Here is a 22,103-nt window from a genome sequence, read left to right on the forward strand (position 1 = left end):
AATACTGAACGAACAAAACGATGATAGTAGAGGATTATTTTGAATTTTCTGTTCTGTTTTTTCCCTCCTGCTCCAACGGATGGTTCTGATCTCATCAGTGGCAGACGCAGCTCCACCATAAGGAAGCAGGTAATAAACGAAACATGGATAGGTGTGTGTTTGTGTAGAGGAGGATAGATGGAAAACAGGCAGGTGTTTTTATCCTTCCTTACACGGACCTTTCAGTCTTGTTCAAGTGGAACTGTTGTCTGCTCATTCAGTAACTGAAATCAATAAAACATGGATCCACAGCCTTGATTCATTATCTTTGACAAAAACTTAATATCATTTTACTCTGTGTTTTGACAGACCTGGAACTAAAAATGGCAAACAGCCTCGAGCTGTCTGGACAGTCATGGTTTATGGGTTTCATGCTGTTGTTTCTTTGTCCCCTTTGCCATTATTTTCTCTGGTATTTCACTGCAAGGCTGTTAAACCAGTAACTGCTTGTTGTGCCTTTTTGTAATAAAGACTTACAACAGCGGTGCTGTATTTTCCTGGCTGTAGTGAATAATCGGTTACTTTTTAGTACCTGATGAGCTAAAATGTGTTTCTTTGAGATAGGGATAAACAAACTATTTCTTTGGCTTGGAATTTCATTTCATACAGTCTGTCTGGGAGTGTTGCTTTGTAGTTTTTAGGATCTCTGTATATTGGAAATTAAGAAAGAGGGCAAGTTGTGGCTTTGTTGTGCAAAGTCAAACCTTTTTCATTTTTTGAGCTTAACTGTTCCTTTATTTATGATGTAAAAATGGTCCTTTCCTGGGCTGATAATGAAATATGTGTGTGTCTTGATTGTCGTTTTCACAAGTAGTTTTTGAGGTGTCTCAGAAGCATATTCTGACTTGAGTAGGCCTGACACACTGGTCTCTGATTTGGAAACCTACATTGAAAACTTACCTGTCTGCAAACACTGAATCTACAGCTCCCAGTAACCTACATGAAATCACTTGCATGTGGTTTTAATGTTTGGTTTGGGTTTTTTTGTTTGGTTTTTTTTTCCATTGTGACCAAACAGTTTGAAACATAACTGCTCTGAGAGTTTAAATCTCTGCTGGGCACCCAGAATATGGGCTTCTGTGGGTTCCTTCTGTCAAACCCCAAAATAAGTCTGGGGGGTTATAATGCTGTTTGGATGATGGTTAATAAAATATCCTCAGGGGCCAGCTGAGTGGCAGAATGGCTTCTGAAGTATTCTTAATTAGCTGGTGTTCTGTACAGCATATAGAAAACTAGTTCTAACTGGCTGTGGCTAATTAGTAGAGAAATTATTAATTGTCATTATAGGACCAAGTTCTATGACATTTCAGTAAAACAAAAAAAACATTAAACCTAAACAGGTTTGGAAAATGGTTGAACTGATTTTTTTTTAATATATATTTTTGAGCAAAGGACTGTCATCCTTTTGAGCCAATTGAAATGTAATACTGTGGCATCCTAACAAGTGAGAATTTTGATATAAATTAAAGGCATTGCTGTCCAAAACTACTGCAGAAGAGGCTGTACATAAACAGAAACTGGGAAGTTTTAATCACATGGTAATTTTAATCACTGGCATCTAACCTTAAGCAAACTACAGCACTTTGGTTGCTTAGTTGCTCTTCCCTAAAATGGGAGGAATAACTGCAGACGTTGCAGAAATTCAGTTGTCTGAAAAGTAACCTGTGATGCTGTGAAGCAGAGATTAGGGAAGTGTAAAGGCTTGTTTCCATCCTGGAAGCCTCAATTAATGTTGTTTAAGCTGGAAACTGACAATCTAGAAGGCTTTACTGTGTTTTCCATGAGCAGGTACCTGTATGGTACACCTTACTTAGTGAGTTGTGACCGTAGGGTACTGATGAGCTATTTTAAATGTTTGTGACAAAATAGCAGGAGTTTGATGCAATCCTGAAATTGCTGATATTTGAGGTGTTAGATAATCACTCCAGAAACTAAACACATGTGGAACTGCAGGGAAGCAGAATATGGCAGATGAGAGGATAAATTTGTTTTCCATTGTACTTTTTTTTTCCCCTCCCTCTCCTTTACCATCACTCTGCATTCTGACTGCTCTTCTTGTTTAAATTCCTCTTCGTGCAGGATTCCTCACAAGCCATTCCCCTGGTTGTGGAGAGCTGCATCCGATTTATTAGCAGGCATGGTAAGTTTATGGACAAAAGATATCCTGTGGTATTTCTATAAAATGAATGGTGATATAGAAGCCTTCTGAAAAACGTTGAGTAGCTCAGGACACGGTGCTTGTGCAGAGGAATCCCAGAGACTGCAATATAAAGAAACTATCACTGACTTTTTGGCTCTATTGTTGGTATTGTGTGTGTGATCACTTTTCCAAATGATTATTGCAAATAACTGACCTTGCAAATGTTGTTCTTCTGACAGTATCACTTTGTTTCCTGTAAAATAAGGTTCCCACTTTGTTTCTTGTAAAATAAGAAGGTACCATTCATACCTCACCTCCATTTGAATATAGGTGGTCAAGGAGTGAATTAATTGCTTACTTATTGCCACAGCGAGATGATTTATACCTGTTTTGAAGGTTAACCTCACAGCCTTGAATGCTGTGAAAGGTTTTATATGTTTGTTGTCATTTGTTTTCATTTTTAATCGATATCATTTGTTAGTAGCATGTGAAACAGCTGTTAATTAACATATGTAGAAAGAGGTTGAATTTATCTTCATTAACCAAGACACAGAGCCAGACAGTAGGTCCTGTTTCATTTTCCTTTTTTAATTAGCATTTTAGAAACTATAATCTAGAGTCCCATTTTCATCATCACTTGGAAGAACCGAGTGCTCTAATCCTTCATTAGGGCCACACTGGGTCATTTGCTGGAAAAATCACTGAAACCACATTCCAGTGCGAACCGAATTGGGGCCAGCAGGAGATTTGATTTTTTTAGACTCATGTTCCTGGTTTATCTTAGATCCCCAGCAGAAAGATTTTCCAACAGACTCTGATTTTTTGTGCTGAATGTCAGATCCTAGCCTTACAGATACAGTTTGTAATTAGAAGGAATGTGTTTTTATACAACAACTCCACTTTAGGCAGAAGAAATAATAGAAGTGCCTGCCTGATGCACTTACATTGTGGGAATGAATTTTGTTGGAGGTAGCCTGACATTTCTGAATGTTTTGTTGTGTAGGTGTGGGATGAATGTCACTTTTATTCTTGCTTCTCTGCACTTGGGATTGTTTCTTTTCACTGTTCGTAGCTGTGTGTCACAGCTACCAGATACAGCCACATACTGCAAAGGTTTCATTGCGTTGTGATAAAAACAGATGCAGAAATGGAGAGGAAGAGGCCACAGATGCATTTAGGAGAGCTTATTGGTTTATAGCCATTATTATAAATAAAGCAAAGACATTCCCTGTTTCAGAAAGTCTACTCTTAAAAGGTTTCAATGCAGGGGAGTTATTTCCCTACGTGAAGCATACACTTCGTTCATTAGTTGATTGTAACAGTTGATGCTCATCTTATAAGTACCAACAAAATTGTTCTGATGGTAATATATTGGAACAACTCACCTAAACCAGGGATAATTGTTTTTAAGGACGTTGCTGATACTTACTTTTTAGGAAGGATGCCTTAAAGACTATCCTAAAACACTAGAAAGCAGGTCATGCTGGGGTAATTAAATGCTTCCGTTTCAACCGGCCGATTTGCTCTGGGTCTTTGCAGTGTTGCTCTTGCAAAATAAACTGCTTCGTTGTGCAGTTAGCCATATTTTACTGCTGGCTGATATACCACTGCTTTATGGCTTTCTCTGGATTGTAAAATCCTTTGGGGATCCTTCAGGGTAAAAGATAACATGCCTGGCTGTTATAACCCAGTTATTCTGTCAGTTTATGAAGAAGGGTTAATATTTTTTTCTCCATGGTGCTGAGTTCAGTTTTAATAAACTCTGTATGTGCCTGGACATATAAGGGAAAGGTGGCTTTTAAAACAGCATACTTCTGCCTGTGTTGCTTATGTAGCTGATGGAGGTGCCAGCTTATCTTATTGTTATCAGCATCTCTTACTGTCTTACAGGTTTGCAGCATGAAGGGATATTCAGAGTGTCTGGGTCACAAGTTGAAGTAAATGACATAAAAAATGCATTTGAAAGAGGTAAGGAGGATCTCAGAAATTATTACCAAATGTATTAATTAGTTTAAATGTTCTGGAATGTTCATTATTGGGAGTAACTGCATTTTCCTCCCCTCTCCCCCTAGCTCTTTGTGAATAGGCTGGCTGCTAGAGGGTGAAATTCAGTTTTCCATGTTCTTGAGGCGCAGCTTGGCTACATTTATTCTAAATATCAGCAAGTGAGAGAGTTAATTTCAAGACACTGTTAACTTGCCATAGCTTTTAATAGATTTGATTTTTCTGTGTGAAGAACCATTCCATACAAAGGCAAAGAACAGCTGGGAGCCTCCTGACTCATCAGCTTCTAGCTGGGCTGTTCTCCCTAGCAGAGCAGGTTCAGAAGAGCTTGCTCTTCAGGCAGTCCTTGCAGCTCATCTCCCCAGTCTTGCTTGGGTCACTGGAAACAACAGGGCTCATGTTAATTCCCTGAATACATCATTCTAAAAGAATATATATAGTTAGTGTGTGTCTGTGCTTGCTGTTGGAAGAGATGAGCAGTGATTACTCAGGCATAGCAAGTTTCTTTTGCTTTTGGAAAGAGAGGAGTTTCATGTACAACACGTATGAAACATGGCATCTAATTTCACTTGTCTTCATCTCCATCTGCCTGAAAATTAAAATCCTCATGAAGATAGGAAGCAGAAATGTGTGTCATAGGCTGCAGGTAAAGGCTTGATATCAGAATGCAAGACTTCTTCTTTAAAAAAAAAAAATAAATTGAAATACCAGTCATCTTGGGAAAATAACCAGTTGTTCCAGCACTAACATGCAGAAATAAAAAGGTGATTTATTTATTTTTTTTTCTTTCATCTCACTTGTCTCTCTAAAGCATGTGATATACAGAACTGACAAAGTTAACAATAATGTCTCTGCAGTTTATTATTCCTTCCAGAACCCTTGGTGGCCATTAATATCAAGCATAATGCTCCGGTTTGTACTGGCCCATTTATTATCCTGTGTGTTATTAAGATAATAGGCAAGCTTTGGTAATTTCAGTCACATAATGGATATATATAGCTTCAATTTGAGGATTGCCCCATCATTAAATCTAATTATATCTGATAGGGAGTTTTCCCTAGGGAACAACTCCTTAAGTGGGCATCTTTTCTTTTGTCATACGGACAAACTGTGGTGTATCTGCAGTGACAAATTATCTGTCCCAGAAACACTTCACGCCCCACCAGCTCAGCGTGAGATGTCTGCGTGCTGCTGAGCCGAGTGCACGATGCTCAGTGGCCTCTCCCATGTGCACTGCATCCACCTCAGCTTCAGTTGTGAGTTTGCATAAAGACTCACTCCTGGACTCACGTGATGTTCTCCTCCGTGGTGGATCTGTGAAGTTCATACCCTACCAAAGTATCTGGAGCGCAGAGCCTGGGAGTGTTACTACTGCTCTAGGAGCAACACCACCTTCTATGGGTGTGAGCCAGGCACTCCAGTGTCAGTCTGTACTACTTTGCCTGGTAGAAAACTGTCCTGGGTCTCCTGGAATTGCTGTCAGAGGCTTCCCTTCTCAACTGCCATTCACAGGAGACATCTCTCTCTACCTCACGCTGGTTGTCGTGCAGTTGGAGTAGGTGGGATTAACTTTGTGCTGCATAAATCTTTTTCTCCAGCTGAGGTGCATCCTTCCAGTCTGATTCTTTTCTCCAGTATCCTGATTTTTCTTGTTTGTTTTTCTTTGCTTGTCTTGAAGGGGAAGATCCATTGGCTGGGGACCAGAATGACCATGACATGGATTCAATAGCAGGAGTTCTGAAGCTCTATTTTCGAGGGCTGGAGCATCCTCTCTTCCCCAAGGATATCTTTCACGATCTGATTGCCTGTGTCAGTAAGTATATGAAGATCTGAAAAGTTATAGGATTGATTTTTCCAGTCTCATCTTCTTTCCTCTCTTCTCCTCCCTCTTTTTCCTGGCTGTAAAAGAATGTTTTTATGGTTTCTTTGGTTGGGTTTGTGTTGCACTGGTCCTAGTCTCTATTAGCTAGAATCTGGGCATTTATGTGGTTACAGCCATCCTTATCCTGATAGCAATTTTTTAATGAATGATAAAAAATTAATAGATTTTTAAGGAGTATTTAGCAGATTTTTCTGAGGTAGTATTTTGTGACAGGATTCCTTTAAAACAGAATAAAACAGAAACCTCCACTTCTGAAAAATAATCTCCAAGACCTCTCATCAGAAAGTGTCAGAAGTGCCCTCTCAGAAGTAGGGATCTCCAGCAGTTTCTTGCCCTGTGCTGTCCCCAGCACTGATAGATAAAGCTGCCTGTACGTCTCCTGCCACGCTTCTACCTGCTCTCTTCAGCTGCCAAGGCAGCAGTCATCCACCTTTTAGCTCCATAACCACGAGGGACCATCTATTGACTCCTGTTCAAGAATATCAATCATGAGGGCAGTCACGGTCCGGTTGTTAATATTTTTGATGGTTTCTAAAGGTGGTTCTGGTGGGTAGAAGGTTGGTTGTGGGTTTTTTTGTAAGTGAACAACGTCATTTTAAATGGCCTGACTATTGCCACGTCCTTCCGAGTCAGAGAATGATTCTACTGTTCAGGTAGTGAAATGGCCTTCACAGCGACAGCCTTTGAAGTAAAGCAGAAGATAACTGCTTCTAAAATGACTCGTGGTTTTCTTCTCCTGATAAATACATTTACAGAGTTGAATTCGCATTATATGAAAAGAAAAATCTGCTTCCAAATAAGTTCTCCCTTCTGCGATGATTTATGCTGCCCACTTATTTCTCAGTGGGCTGCTGCACACAGAGCTTTTTGCCTCACCCTTTAACTATGTTAATTTTCCTTCGAGTGTTATACAGTTTCTTTTTTAAACACCCACCTTTCTAAGCTAACTTGAATGAGCTATTGTGCCAAAACTATTGAAACAGATGACATCCAGTGCTCCCACGCTAGGAAGGAACTTGCAGTGAAGTTTCATGTGTTCAGGGACCTTCATTGTCAAAGGTTTCACCAGCAGGTTCTGCAGCCTCTGCGTTCCCATGCTGGGCAGAGCTGGAGGATCTGGAAAATGGGCAGAGCCTTCCTTCCTCCTGCTGGTGCTCTGCTGCCTGCCCTTCTTAATAGTTTGCACAGGAGCCATCATAGTATACTGGTTGCGTTTGGACTCAGTGAAGCTCTGGGTCTGGGGATACTATGACTCTGTGGTGCTCTTTCTTCCTTTCAGCAATGGATAATTTACAAGAGAGAGCGCTCCACGTCCGGAAAGTGCTTCTGAACCTGCCGAAGACCACTCTGATTGTAATGAGATACCTCTTTGCATTCCTCAATCAGTGAGTATCCTGGAGAACACCATGGCCCTGTGGTAGGACTTGGTATAAACATGAGAAATGGCAGAACCAGCTGTAACATTGCTGCATGTGATCTGAGCAATGGTTCAAGGTACAAATGCCACAGTAGCATCAGATGATGATGATGTTTTCTGCTGTTAACCCCACTCCCCACTTCTGTCTTTTGCAGTTTATCTCAGTTCAGTGAAGAGAACATGATGGATCCCTATAATTTAGCCATTTGCTTTGGGCCAACACTGATGTCTGTGCCTGAAGGTCATGATCAAGTCTCTTGCCAAGCTCATGTCAATGAATTGATCAAAACCATCATCATCCAGCATGAGAACATCTTCCCAGGACCAAGGGAGCTGGAGGGTCCAGTCTATAGCAGAAGTGGAAACACCGAGGATTACTGGTATGATAGATACCACTGAGGAGGAAATGAATGGGTGGATATTTATTTACAGATGAGCACACCACAGTCCTGCATTCTGCATTGTCTAATTTTGGATTTGAGCATCTGGCCCAGCCTTTCAAAGATGTGTTTTATGGAGGAGAAGATGGTTCTGGTATCTCTGGAGAGTCATCAACTTAAAAGAAATAAGCTGGTAGAAAGTAGCTATTCAGTTGTCAAACTTAGCTCGCTTATCTTGAAGGGCAAGGTTGTGTAGGGATTTTCTTGGATCTTCTGGTATGGTAGCTGCCAAAACCAATCTCTCTTCTTTGCCCCCCCCCTCTTTTCTTTTTTCCTCCTACTTTGGCCTTTTTTTTTTCCCCTGCCTGTCTTGAGTGCCTTAGCTTCAGACACAGAGGTCACTTGCAGCTGAACCTAGAAAGCTGTGGCATGGTTTAATTTTCAGGGCAGCACTGATGGTGGGGGAGGGAAGAGGGAGGAATGCAAAATCACCGTTTCCATCCAGTTTAAAGCTCAAGAGGCCCGGCCGCGTGTTCAGTCTGAAAACCACATCTGGAAACAATTCAGCCAGAGCGGCTCCTGTCATCTGGGGTGGAAGGTTGGGGAGTGGGGGAAGGAAAGGAGGTGTTTTCTTTCCTACTGGCCAAGCTGATCTCTCCCTCTGAAAATGAGGAATGTTAAATTGTGTCCTGCTTCTCCCCCACCTCCTCCAGTGTCCCAGGAATGCAAATGATTATTTTCATAACACTAAAATAAATACATTTTTTAAATGAAGTCACTCTGGTGACAGAGCTAGCCTTGTTTCCCTGACTTCCCTCTTTAAGAGTAGCTTTAACTATCAGCCCACTCCACGTCCACGTGGTGAGGAGAGGCTCCCCTGTATCAACTGCTGTGTGCAGAAGACTCGCCAGAGCCTCTTTTGGAAATTCTGTTAGTTTTACCCTTCACTCTGATGTTTTTAGCTGATGTTATATGTGAAAGAATTGTAGAGAAAAAAAAAAAAATTAAGGCATCTTTATGACTTTAACTTTGACAAGAGGTTTTGCCCCATAAGGTGAAGGGAATAAAAATGTGAAATGTTCAGTACCCTCAGCGTGGGTGACACTTCATGTGAGTATGTGGGAGGCAAAATGTCCTGGAAGGAAGGTAATACCAGTTTTCTGATGGCATTTGGGTTTTTTTTCATTGCCCTTCCTAACCACCCTGACCTGAGACCCTGTTAAGCAGCGAAGGGTAGAAGCAAGCAAGGGAGACCACTTAATAAAGCCAGGAAGAAGCATCTGGTTCCCATTCAAGCCTTCTCATAGCCCTGGTATTTAGATAGTTGTTAGTTATTGCCCACAGGGCTCCTTCCCGCAAAGCGTGCGAGCAGCAGAGTGAAGCCTTGTAGCTCAGCTGATTCCTCAGGGAACGGAGCCTGCTCTGTTTGTCATCGCCCGGTGCCACTTCACTGGCCTGAGCTGTCTTTGTGCCGGGGAACTCGCAGACGGGGCTTTGGCGTGGAGGCTGCCCTGGCTGGGAGCCACGGCTCGTGTGCCTGCGCTCTGGCTGCGAGCGGCACTCTCTCGGAGGAGACAGCAGCTGAGGAGCTTTGAAACGGCTTGCCTTGGGCAGAGGAGGGTAGGGCAAGGTTCAGAGTTTGTGACTAATTCAGGGCTGCGCTGCAAGTGTCTTTGAAATCCTGCCTGTGAGTCCAGCCTAGGGCTGTGCTGCATCTGTCTGTCCATCTGAGACTTGCACGAGGACAGCACGGGGAGAGTCCAGGAGTTCTGCACACTGGCAAGTGAGACCATTGGAATCACAGGGAAGAAGATAGCTTCTAGATGCTCAACTTGCACTGCATTCCTCGGGCAGTTTGCATTGTTCGCGCTTTCAGAGCCCTTGGGATGAAACCCAGCAGCTTAGCACTTCCCACTGCCGCATCCCAGGGCTCACATGCCAGAGAGGCTGAGTCTGCAGCAGGGACAGGTTTTTTGGTGGTGGAAAGTGCTGTTGGAGGTGTGGATAGGAAGGGACACGTGGTCTTTGTGCAGGATTTGGATCCATCGCCTTGGTTGTGCGCGACATTACTTCACAGTCTGTGTGAAACTTTAGCCCTCAGTGCTGTGTTCCTCTTGGGATGGCCCTTTGGCTTCAAATTCTCCTGTAAAGTTTATTAAGTAGCATGAAGTCTTTGCAAAGGATGGGAAAGGTTGATTCCTGAGGTACTGACTCAGAAGATGGTGGAGTGGCTTCGTGTCATATGGATTAAGCATAATGAGACGCCAGAGTTATTCAAACACTTTTAGCCTTTCTCCTTTTTCTTTTTTTCTCATCTTTAAAGAAAGAGCAGAGGAGTCTGTGCTCTCTTAGGAGGTAGATGACCAAAGGGACAGCACTTTACATCCGTGACTGCTTGTTTTAACCATTGCAAGGTCAAAACAAGGGATGAAGTTATTGTGTGAAGACAATGAAAAATCCCCTTTAATGAGTTACAGCGTAAGAGTGCAGCAAATGCATTTTCTCTTTAGCAGCAGCGTCTGGTAAGATGAGGAGCGAGCACTTTTTTCTTCTCACAGGAGCAGGCAGGGCAGGCAGGCAGCGCTGCCAGCTGGCAGCAGGTCTGCGGAGCTGCTTGGGAGAGGCGATGGATCCTCTTCCAGTTTCCTTTCTGCTCCTGTCCTGAGGGAACTGCTCGTGTAGCTTCTTACAAAAACATAACCTTTGGTTGCCACTTGTCATCTATTGATCCTTTCAAAGCTTTTTTTTTTTTCCTCCATGTGAAACATAAATGAGTACTCTTGGTGATTTTAGGTGCTCTGTAAACAAAGATTCCGGGCAATTGATCTGGCTTTGGGAGTCGTTCAGTGAAGTGAATGGGACAATTTAAGATTGTGATAGAAGAGAAGGAGGGAAATGACAAACTCAGACCTGGAAATATCATTATGAAGGAAGTGGCAGCTATCTCATCAGTCATCTAATGAGCTAATTAGAGCACTGGAGAACACAGCTGAGGGAGTAATTCTGGCATGGCAGAGAGGAGCTAGACCCAACATGCCACTGCTATCTGACTTCTGAACATCTCCAGAGGTCTCGGTTTGTAAGATCTGAATTTAGACTCTCCTGATAGCATACAAGCAGGTTAACGAAGATGTTTGGTTTGCTTGATCAAATAAGAACTTGGTTTTTAGGGACAGTGACTTCAGTATGTGTGAATGCATCTGCAAAGTGTCTGGCACAGTGGAACCTAGACGTGGACTTCTGATATGGCTGTTCATGGTTCAGTTATCTTTGATTTTTGTAAATGAGGAAACTCAACCAGTGTAAAGCATCTTCTCTGTTTCCTTCTGTTGTAGTGAAAGTCCTCATGGAGAGAGAGCCTCAACAGAAGATTCAGTTCAGGACATGACGGCTGAACACCACACCAGTGATGATGGTATGCAGAGTTTATTAAATCCTTGGTTAACTGGTGCAATCCTCTGTGGGGGAGGCAGAGAAGATAGTGCCTTGTAATTTAAGTTCAAAGTTAAATCCAAAGTGAAGTTTAGATCAGAATTGAAACATCACTTGAAACATCATAGCATTTGATGCCAAAAAGTAAAAGAAGTATGGAATCAACAAGATTCTTCAGAAGTTACCTGCCTGTTTTTCAAGGGTATCTCATCTTAGCAGCGGGTCTGGGCACACTCCATGCTTGTGTGACTGTTTGAGCTCATCTGTAGAAGGATGTTAGAGTTGGAAGCCACGTAGAGCCAAAGGCTGAATATGTTTCAGCGTGCGCTCCCACTCCCCTCGGCGTGTGCCAGGCATTTCCCTTCGGTAACTTTGGCAAGGGAATTGTGAGTGCCTTAAGGACTTCAGTGCTTCTGCTTTAATGAAGCAAGCAAAATAAAATCCCAAAGTGTTTGTCTTCCACTGGGAGCCAGGTTTTATGGTAGAGGGTTCCGGTGGCCTCTCTAATTGATATTTTTTGGGTTGTCTTTGGCAAACTCTGTTACTCTTCTTGTCTGATCAGTGAAAACAGGGATGCCAGCACTGAGAATTTAATGATAATTCCTGAGGGAAAAGGTGACACTGCAGTCTTGGAGTGTCTGTTGATGCTTCCAAAGCTTCTTTCTGTGATGGGGAACAGCTGCATGTGAGCTCCATCCAGAGCGGAGGAAAAGCTTACGTTACTGATGTGAAATGGTGATTCCCAGAATACTGACCAGCACGTAAAGCAAACTGACCAAAACAGGCCAGACTGTGGTTTTATTCTTGGGGTTTGTCCCCTTGCAATTGTCTAAGTAAGTGCTGTGATGTTTTTACTTGTGATGGCCTCAGTTGTAAAGGTGAGAAGAAGGCATCATTCCCTTAAAATTAGGTGGCATCCTTTTTGAGCTGGTCTTTAGAAATTTGCTCAGTAGCACTGCCTTGTTCTCCTGCACTGCTTTTTGCTCTCTTTCCTCCAGTGGTTGCCTAACTAACCTTTCCCATGGCATTGCTGTGCTCCTGCTGACTCCATGGTGTTCACACACCAATGACAAAGTTAACAGTGTTGAGCACTGGTAGAAATGCTGGAAAATCAGTTCTTCCTCAGCAAGGTCAAGCACTGTCACAGCGACTCCTCACCAGGGTTGTTGGGAGGAAACACAAAGCCTATGGGAATGAACCATGAGTTCCATGTCTTGAGCAGTGCTCTTTATGAAAAGTGTTAGCTTCTTAAAAATGCAAGGAAACATCCTTTTTGAGATTGTACCTAAAGAAGGAGAAATTTTAGTGCTGTAATGAAGGAAGAGCTAACTCATCCTGCATCTGAAGGGGACTGGGACTGACGCCTGCAGGCTGGAACACCATGGGGTGCACTTGCATTGTTTCTGTATGGGATTTTTAGATTCTCATGTAGCTGCAAGGGCACAATGGTGGGAAAATGAGCAGTTAAGAGATTACAAGAGGACACTGTTTTACAGCCTCTGGAACTAGAATGCGTGGGGCCCCTGAGCAAGGTAAAATTTGGAGGAGTTTTGGATGGAGTTCTGCAACCTACATGGAATATTCCATAGGAAGCATTTAGGAGGGAGCATTTGGCACCAAAGCAGAGGAGGGAGCTGGGCCTCTATTTTTGTGAGGGAGCAGCAAGGTGTGGTTAATGAAGGAGTCTCGTGTCCTAATTGAGCTGTGCAGTGTCACACCTTGAGCATATAGGTCAGAAATGCAGCGTAGAGCTCTGTGACTCAGTGGGATGGATGTTCTTAGGTTGTTCTCACTCCTTCAGTCTTTAGATGTGACCAAGCACTTGCTCCTTTAGCGCTTTCCTGAGGCTGGCACTAGTCTTCTCAAAATAAATCTGTCATCCCAACCACCTTCACTGAAGGAAGGAATCAGTTTTGGGGTAGGAGGAGAGGTTGTGTTTTGCAGAGTGTCTGTGCTGTTAACTCTCAGCCTGGCTGTACGAGTGAGCAGAAGCTCTGGTTTGAGACAGGCAGAAAGAGGTCAGAAATGCTGAAAGACAAGCAGGTCGTGTATGTTCATTAAATTATGAGTGGAAAGATTTTAAACTACTGCTTTCCTGCACAGGCTGTCAGACTGGCAGGGGTAATTGTTTGGCTTAACCTTATAGCTCTTTATTCGCACAGTTTTCTTCTCTGAGCATAAGTGTAGTAGGAAAAAGCTACTGGAAATTAGAGTTTAAAATCACTTCTCTGGACAAAAGCCAGAGTCCTAAAAAGCAAATTGGAAACATAAGAAACCTGAGTGCCACACTCATCTGGAACAATAAACACTTCTTAATGAAACAGACGGAATTTACAAAACCACACTCCCATCCTCTTCGTCAGTGGAGGGGGACACTAAAAACCAGCATTATCGGGTTTTTTTTAGTGTTATGAAGAAACTGGCTCCAGAGGCAAAACAAGCAAGAGGAAAAGAGGAGCCAAAACCAGATAACCGTGTGCTTTGGGGAGTCTGGAGCGAGGCAGCTATCGCGAGCTGCAAACACGGGCCAGCCCTTTCTCACACTTGCAAATATCCCACTGGTTGCTGAGGGCTGATAACAGGATTTGTGTGAGGCTGACCACAGACTTACCTGAAATGTGTGATTTGACAGGATTCTGAGCTGCCTGGTTTAGTAATGGAGAAATTAATTGGTGGGGGGAGTCAGTCGATCTAGCAGATCCTGTTGCTCATTGCCCTCTGTGCTTGGTCACTTCGTGCTGGGTACCTACAGCTGCTGGTGGGGCTCTTTGGTGTGGGATGGTTCTGCTCTGTTCTCTCAAACTGGCTGATGAGCTGGTGGTACTGCAGTGTCAGCTGGCTCAGATGGATTTACACTGTATTTTCTCAGGCCCAGCTACTACCTTGCCTGCCTACAGTCCACTTTAGACCTGATTCTTGAGCATATGCTCTCCCGTGAATATTTGTAAAAGCTGTGGCTCATGTTTGGACTTCCAGTCCTTTTTGGCTGGCTCTTGCACTATAGAAACCTCCTGTGATGCAGAGGAGATCTCAGGACAAAATGGTGTATCTTTTCTTGTCCTGGAAGAGGAACTGCAAATCTTTTTCCCCAGGAAAAATCTCAATTTCCATGGACAGTTTGGTTGTGTTAAAGCTCCTTTAAAGTAATTAGAGGCTGAAGTCCACTGGGGCCATGTGGCTGAGCTCATCTCCATTCCCCTGGTGTCTGCCTAGAACTGGGAGCTGGCTTAATATATATTTAGACTCAACCAATGGCAGATTTTCTAAGAGTTAAAAATAATCCATGTGAATTTCACACTGATTTTCCTGAATGTCTTAAATGCCCATATTGTCCCTCTGTATAATATCAGAATCCTACAGGGACCCAGATTAGCGGCTGGTTGCAGACACAGCAGGGCTGTAGTTCTTCTGTGAGCTTTTCAAGTAGGAGCAGTCAGATTTGGAGCACGTTGTGCAGCTCCAAGCTCAGCACCGCTGTGCCGGGTGTGCACGATGCAGCCCAAGGGAGCCGCTTGCTCTCCTGATCGCTGCACAAACCGCAGTGGTGGAGGCACTGGATGTTTTCCTTACCTTCCACGACAGTTGGATGAATAGCATGGCCTCCCATGGTGCCAGAATTTGGTCTCCTGGGTCAGGTGAACCTCACAGGCAGCAAAAATTTTCTTCTGAATAGATGCTTTATTTCAGAGGATGTTTCTCCCTCCCTAAATGCTAATAACGACTCCTGCTTGCCTGCCCAGGAGGTTTAGTTTAGCTGCCTTTAAGAAAGCATAGCATAGGCAGATTTTTGTCTGGAACATACCTGATTGCTACCCAGCTTTCAATTCATTTATTTATTTATTTTTATTTTATTGAGATACTAATTTTGCCATTGCCACTTCCATCTTTGTACACTTGAATTGCTGTAAGTGTGTTTATGACTTGGAAAACATGAATGTGTCCACCATGTAGAGATTAGGTAAAAGCTAAAATAAAAGCCAATAAGCTAAAATTGCAATATCCTCCTATTATAGGAGTTCCCCTCTGAATCTTACTGCTTCAACCCTCTGCTGCCTTAAGAAGCAACACTTTGTCCTCTTCCCACGCTCTCATCGTAAACTGTTTTATGCTAGGTTGAAACTGTTGAATACTTACCTGAGCCCAAGTGTTTAGTGGATGATTGTTTATTCCCTTCTATCTCCTAGAGTGTGAGCCCATAGAAGCGATAGCCAAGTTCGACTACCTTGGCAGGACTGCAAGAGAGCTGTCCTTTAAAAAAGGAGCTTCTCTCTTACTCTATCAGCGGGCCTCAGATGACTGGTGGGAGGGACGCCACAATGGAATTGACGGCCTTATTCCTCATCAGTATATCGTCGTTCAAGACACGTATGTTACACTTTGGGCTTGCTTAAAACTCAGGTGTGGTGTGATAATTTCACTGGGCTAGCCCTTGCCAGCTCTGTTTCAGCTAAAAACCCCAGGACATGTGGAATGGAGTGTTTGTGTCAAGATGTTGACACCAGGTGGGGAGAGTTCATCCTTTGACCATCCCTGCAAGAAGCTAAGTCCTCTTGAAACAAGCAGAGCTCTGCAGAGGTGTAGGTGTCCACATATGAGGAGGCATGATATTAAAATTGCTCTGGTGCCTCCAGCTTGTTAAAGATGCAGAGCTGGGGTCTCCAGGTTGCTCACAGAAAAGTCTCTCTCATTTGAAAGATACCTGATGATTCTTGAGAGAAAGATTCTGGCACAGTGCTGTTGTCCTGTTTGTATGTTTATATACACAGTGCTGTATTTGAAATCCAGTGCTGTTGGTTCTGGTTTGGTTGTGATTTCCTTCCCTCCTCCTTCCTAGTGAGGATGGTATCTCTGAAAGATCCAGTCCGAAGTCTGAAATAGAAATAAATTCTGAGCCACCGGAAGAAAAAGTGACTGCTAGAGCTGGTGCCAGTTGCCCAAGTGGGGGTCACGTCGCAGATATTTACCTTGCGAACATCAACAAGTAAGAGCAGCCTTGCATTATTTTACTTAACTGTAAAGATCTTGGTGTTGAGTCCAGTAAAATATTTCCTTCCCTGAAAAAGATTGACTAAGGAGCACTGCCACCATTATTTTCTGCTTCCCCCTCTTCTAACTCGCTCGTATTTTGCTCTCCTCTCTCTCTCTCTGTGTCACCAATGTGGCCAGTGTTCATTTAAAATCCCACTGGCTTCTCTTCCCCATCCCCAAGGTGCCATCTGTTCCCATTTTCCCAGATATATCCTATTTTACAAGCTAAACACACAGACAAAGGGAAGGGAATATCAGAGTGAGTTCTTGTAATCGTGTGTTCCCATTCCTCGTTATGTTCTGTGATTTGTTATGTCTTGTTTACGTTTAACGTCTTCTGTTTTATGGGGTGGGAGACCATTTTTTTTCAGAAGCTTAGTGTCACGTTTTGTGCTACGTGACATACCTCAGTCCCACCATCTGCCATCGCCCGTAACATTCTTTCATTTCTCCGGCACTTCTCACCTTAGGTTACTAACCATATGCTTGCAGTGAAACAACACACCTCCCTGTTGCTCTAACTTCACCTTCTCAACCAGAAATTGTTGCTTTAGCCAACACTCAACATCATTAAAAAAACTGGGAAATTAAGCTAGTTAACAGACTAAATTTCTTGAGCTGTTATTTAATTATTCTAGAGCAGACTTGTCCCCCATATCTTTCTGATTATTTCCTTAGTATTAAAAAACCCCCACGTCTCTCTGTTGTGCAGTGAAGGTATTAATATGCTAATTATAATTTTATGGGAGTGGATATTTTTAACCTTCAGTTAATTTAACAGAAGTTAGTCTATAAAGGCATTAACAGAAATGCAAACCTTTTTAAAGGTTTGGACCTGCTAATGTCCTACACAAAGCCTGGTCCTTAGTTTATGGGAGTAGGCAGAGCTCCACTGATTATCAGTGAAGCTGTTAGTCTGCATCAGCTTGGGATCTGGGCTTTCCTTTATGATATTTCTTGTATGAGCCAGTGAAGTTTGCCATTCTGCCAGTTATGGAAAGATTTGTATAAGGAACAGAGCTATGTTGGAGCTTCACCATCTGCTGCTTTTGGTAGTGTTGCCTGTAGTGTGTTTAAGAAGCCTGGGTAATGTCCACTCCAGTTTTGTTTTTTTTTCCCTTTAGTAGGGAAACTGATATTTAGCAATAGTAGCATAAGACTCATTTTGTTGTTTTTTCTTTAGGAATGAATCTTCTGACCTATGTGTGAACAGACTTGGGCAAAATTAAATCAGATGGTTTCGCAATGACAGTTGTGCCACCCACTGAATTATTATTTGGATGCCAAAATCCTACTGGAGTTAACACTTTCTTGCAGTTATTCATGGGGCTGGTGCTATATATAAATGGATCCTTCCCTGTATAATGGATGCCAAGCTTCAGACCTATGGCATAAAGTATTCTGCTGCATTGGCCTTCATAGGATTTGAATGGAATCGTGCTGTCAGACTGCATGGTGCTGGGGTAGAAACTAAATTATTTGGACCAGCTCATCCATTTGCCATCACCTTTTGGTATTATCTGTAGCCCTACATAGATAATGCCTCATGGTCCTGCTAAAGCAATGAAAAAGAAACACCTGTTACCACCAGCAAATAATTGGAAATTATTATTAACCCTGAACTATGGGGTTCTTTGCTTGCCAATCTGTGAAAATAATAACTTGATGCCTTGGGCCAGGAGCTTAGTAGACTTATACTGTGTCCTCCAGTCAAAAATTGTAGCTCTGCTCTTCTAATGTAATAAAAACACATCATCAAAACCTGTTGATGGCACAGAGGGTTTTTTTTTTTTTGTTCAAATATAAATTATTTTCTTCTTCACCAAGTTAAGTACGTTCCATCCAAGTTTTCTGCTTTTGCTATGAATGTGCACAGCTGCCAGGAACTCAGTCTTGTTAGAAGTGTTCAACTGGAATGATTTCTAATTTTACTGTTTCACGATGAATCCTCAAATCCTGGGTGTATTTGTAACCTGAGTATCTTTGTCTCTTCCCATTGTCCTCTGTGTTGTTTTGGGGGGATATCTTCAAATTACAGCCCGTTATGTGTACCTGCTTGTATTGACTTGTTTTGCTTTTGTGACTGAAGGCAAAGAAAGAAACCAGAGTCAGGCAGCATCAGAAGAGCCTTCCGTCAAAGTGACAGCCATGGACTAGGTAGCTCAATGGCAGAACCAGCCTCCCCAGGAGCCATAGCCGGTTCCAGACCCTCATCTCAGCCCATTATGAGCCAAAGTCTTCCCAAGGAGGTTCCAGATAAATGCTCCATCAGTGGCCACGGCAGCCTCAATTCTATCAGCCGGCACTCGTCTCTGAAGAACAGGTTAGACAGCCCGCAGATCCGGAAAACTGTGACAGCAGGGAGGTCCAAGAGCTTCAACAACCATCGGCCCATGGACCCTGAGGTGATTGCACAGGTAATCAGGAGTGCTTTGCCTTCAAGATTCGTTTTTTAAAACTTAAATGATGTTGGATACAATGAGATGTTTTAATGCGACATCTGATTTAATCCCATATCCCTTCCCTTCTCGCAGTGCAGTATTAACTTACTCCACAGCTTGAGTCTAGTCTTTCAACCTCACGTTGTGCAAGTCACTGAGGCTGCTTTCACGAGTGAAGATAAACAGTCAGGTCCTTCCTCCATAAAAACTTGGCCCTGATCGTTATTCACAATTTAGTTTCAACAATAAAAATGTCCCTTTCAGAAAGTTACACAGATTCCAAAGCTGTCAGCAAAAAAATTAAACAATCATAACTTCAAGACATGAGAAGAGTGTAGTATTTAATGTCAATTTAACATTCTCCTGTCAGTTGTGCAGACTTGCCTGTGGTTAGACATGGGAAGCATGTGGAGTAGTACAGTCAAAATAAAAGCAGGCTGCTGAGTTGTACAGTGCTCACAGTGGCATCTTTATATGTTTACAGAGTTCAGTGCATGATTACAAACCACCTTTGAACATAATACTGCTCGTTTTTGTTAGTTATTTAGACAAGTGCCTTGAAATGAGAGCAGGCTACCGACACGTACTCAGCTGCTCTTTAACTTTGCAAAGAGCTCTGCTTTTGGGACTCACTCCACACACTGATGAGACAACAAGGAAACCATCTTCTCAGATTCCTTCTCTGCAGCCTAAAGAGAAAGGTGTTCTTGTATTTTTTATTTTTTTTTCCACCTTTGCTAATTTTGAAGGAGCCTGGTTTATTACAGATTCCCTGTGCATATTCTCTGTATGCAGGGATCTGTCCTGTCCCTCTGTCTGGGTCTGTGAGCTGCCGCAGCAGTGACTGTCGTTAACAAAAACACAGGCAATGTCGTTAACAAATGTCTTTGCATCCCTGCGTCTGTGGTTTCACAAGTAGAACAGAAAACAATTGCAAATCAGACTTAAATTTGACCAAGTGACAGCTACTAATGGGGTGAATGATGTAAATGCTGCAAATTTCCCTCTTCCATGAAGGTTCTTCCCTTTTTCCCACTCCAAGCTGTTAGATGTGCCTGCACATGTATGTTGTCTATACCAACTGCTCCCAGTATGTGCTGGAGCTATCTAAAGCCAAGGAATGCTTGGGGCTCCGGTTACAAAGCCAGCCCTGGGAGACCTGACTTCTCTGCCTGGTTCAGGAGTTTATAGGTTTCTAAAGAGCTGCAGGAAGATATATGAAAATTCAACGTCATTTTTATTGACAAAACAGGAACATCAAGTAATAAATAAGGTCCAAATAAAAATCTGATACATACTCTGATGAAAAGTTGTGTTTTGCCATTACGAATATCTTTAGCCCATTTATTCTAGTGGAATTATAATGTACAGTTCTTGTTGTCTTCATATTTCATTGTCCTTCCAAGGCTTTGGTTGACATAAATCAGTGTCTTTGTTTTTTCAATTAAGCTCGAACTGAAGTTGTTCTGTCTCCTCTTCCTGCCAGAATTTTAACTCAATTGTTTTCACTGGAGAAGAGTCTGGGGAGAAAAAAGAGAAAGGGCGGGGGAAGAGGAGAAGAGAGGGGGGAAAAAAAAGAAAAAGCTGTGTTAAATTAGTGTTTCTCTTTGCCCTGTAGTATCTGTTCAAACACCATCTAATAATCATCCTGCACTTTGCATATTTTCCTGATCTTCATAAGTAAAATCTGCCCGGCCTCAAGATAGACTGGGAGGTGTCAGATTTCTGTCTCTGGTTTCTTCCACCATTCCTTGACTGATTTACCTTCCCCACCCCCTGAAAAACCTCTAAGGAAGCTCAAAAGCTGTAGCCAAGCTGTGAGTCACAGAAAGGCTGAGCTCTTCTGCTCTCCAGTGAATTCTGTGCACCCGTGGGCTTCACAGCACGGGCTGGAGCAAACATGTAGGTCCTGCTACAGCCGAGAGCAAAAAAGCCACATTTTTATCTCAAAGTTCTCTTTATATTCATTTGTTAATAACTGTAATTTTTGTAAGAGGAAAGAGAAGTGCCAGCTTGAATTTCTAGATGTGTTTCTGATATCTTCTGTGTTTTCTAAAACACTAAAATTTTGAGTCACGTGTAATACCGTTCTGGGAAGGGAAAACAACTCAGACAGCAGGAAAACCTGTGGAGCAGCAAGAGCACACAAGGATTTCAGCATTCAGTGTCTGACCCATCAGCCAGTGTCAAAATCATCAATCCTTTCTTCAGGAATTTACTCTTTTGAATCTCATGTCCCAAATAAAGTACAAGAATGGATCCTCATACTTGGAACCACATGCTTTTCTATTCATTGCTGCATTTTGGGATTGTACTCATCTCTAAAGACCAGGCAGCATCAGGACCAATAAAGGACCAGATTAGCGTGGAGCAAGTGCTGGCAATTATTTTGCTCCCTGTTGATGGAGAATAGGAGTGCTCATTGGCTTCAGTCCGTAACGCTGTGTCGTTTGGCACGTGTCTCACTTTGACACCTCAAGTCCTTGCCCTGCCAGTTGATTTGAGTGTTGGTGTTTACAGGCTGAGAACAAATACCTTGTTCTCAAAGACTGACTTTTATCTCTGTATTTCTGTATCTGGCTTCTGTTATTCATTCGGTTTCTCTTTTGTGTTTGCAGGATATTGAAGCTACTATGAACTCTGCTCTGAACGAGCTGCGGGAGCTGGAGAGGCAAAGCAGCGTCAAGCACACGCCAGATGTTGTCCTCGACACTCTGGAGCCTTTGAAAACATCTCCAGTGGTGGCTCCCACCTCGGAACCTTCCAGCCCTCTGCACACTCAGATCCTCAAGGACACTGAACCACCTTTCCAGCGCAGCGCTAGCACGGCCGGTGACATCCCGTGCACCTTCAGGCCAGTGAAGTCGGTCAAAATGGCCACCCAGGTGAAACCGCCGGCAACTCGGCCAAAACCTACAGTTTTCCCCAAAACAAATGCCACGAGCCCTGGCGTTGCCTCCTCTGCATCTCAGCAGCCTACTGACAAGTCCTGTACTGTCTGATAAACTTGATGCTGCTCTGTGGATATAACTGTATTGTTTCTGATGAAGAGACTCTGTTAAAGACATTAAAATTCCTATTTAACGCATTTTTCTGAACTTCTGCTGAAGGTTAGTTGTGAACTGCTCCTTACTGCTGGGAGCACTTCCTGGGAGTAAACTGAGTGGTAACAACCTCGTCCCGTGTACCCGCATCAGTGATGTTCATAAGGCAAAACAGTTCTTGCCACACATAGGAAATCCAGTATCGGGTCACTGTGAAGCTGGGGAGGAACACACACAAAAAGCGATGAGTTGGATCGTGGTTTCTAGTCGATGCCTTGGTTCAAATGTTTGCCTAC

The 22,103-nt window shown here is 42.9% G+C and overlaps 1 protein-coding gene across 5 annotated transcripts in view; it reads left to right on the forward strand.

The window, feature by feature from the left end:
• SRGAP2 (SLIT-ROBO Rho GTPase activating protein 2) overlaps positions 1 to 21,765 on the forward strand; it is a 102,005-nt gene extending 80,240 nt beyond the window's left edge. For 2 of the 5 annotated variants that reach the window (XM_010163109.1, XM_010163110.1), the window contains exons 12-22: positions 105 to 129; positions 2,119 to 2,179; positions 4,070 to 4,147; positions 5,862 to 5,996; positions 7,345 to 7,450; positions 7,638 to 7,862; positions 11,198 to 11,277; positions 15,479 to 15,659; positions 16,129 to 16,275; positions 18,412 to 18,739; positions 21,382 to 21,765. In XM_010163109.1, coding sequence (XP_010161411.1) covers positions 105 to 129; positions 2,119 to 2,179; positions 4,070 to 4,147; positions 5,862 to 5,996; positions 7,345 to 7,450; positions 7,638 to 7,862; positions 11,198 to 11,277; positions 15,479 to 15,659; positions 16,129 to 16,275; positions 18,412 to 18,739; positions 21,382 to 21,765 — 1,750 coding nt within the window. Of the gene's footprint in view, positions 1 to 98; positions 130 to 2,118; positions 2,180 to 4,069; positions 4,148 to 5,861; positions 5,997 to 7,344; positions 7,451 to 7,637; positions 7,863 to 11,197; positions 11,287 to 12,420; positions 12,430 to 15,478; positions 15,660 to 15,943; positions 15,972 to 16,128; positions 16,276 to 17,505; positions 18,084 to 18,411; positions 18,740 to 21,381 lie in introns of those variants that run through there. The other 3 variants (XM_029083784.1, XM_029083783.1, XM_029083785.1) reach the window with 3 other exon arrangements.
• The last annotated feature ends 338 nt before the right edge of the window (positions 21,766 to 22,103 follow it).

The sequence above is a fragment of the Antrostomus carolinensis genome, unplaced genomic scaffold (genome assembly GCF_000700745.2).
Source record: "Antrostomus carolinensis isolate BGI_N321 unplaced genomic scaffold, ASM70074v2 scaffold15962, whole genome shotgun sequence".
Lineage (NCBI taxonomy): Eukaryota > Metazoa > Chordata > Aves > Caprimulgiformes > Caprimulgidae > Antrostomus > Antrostomus carolinensis.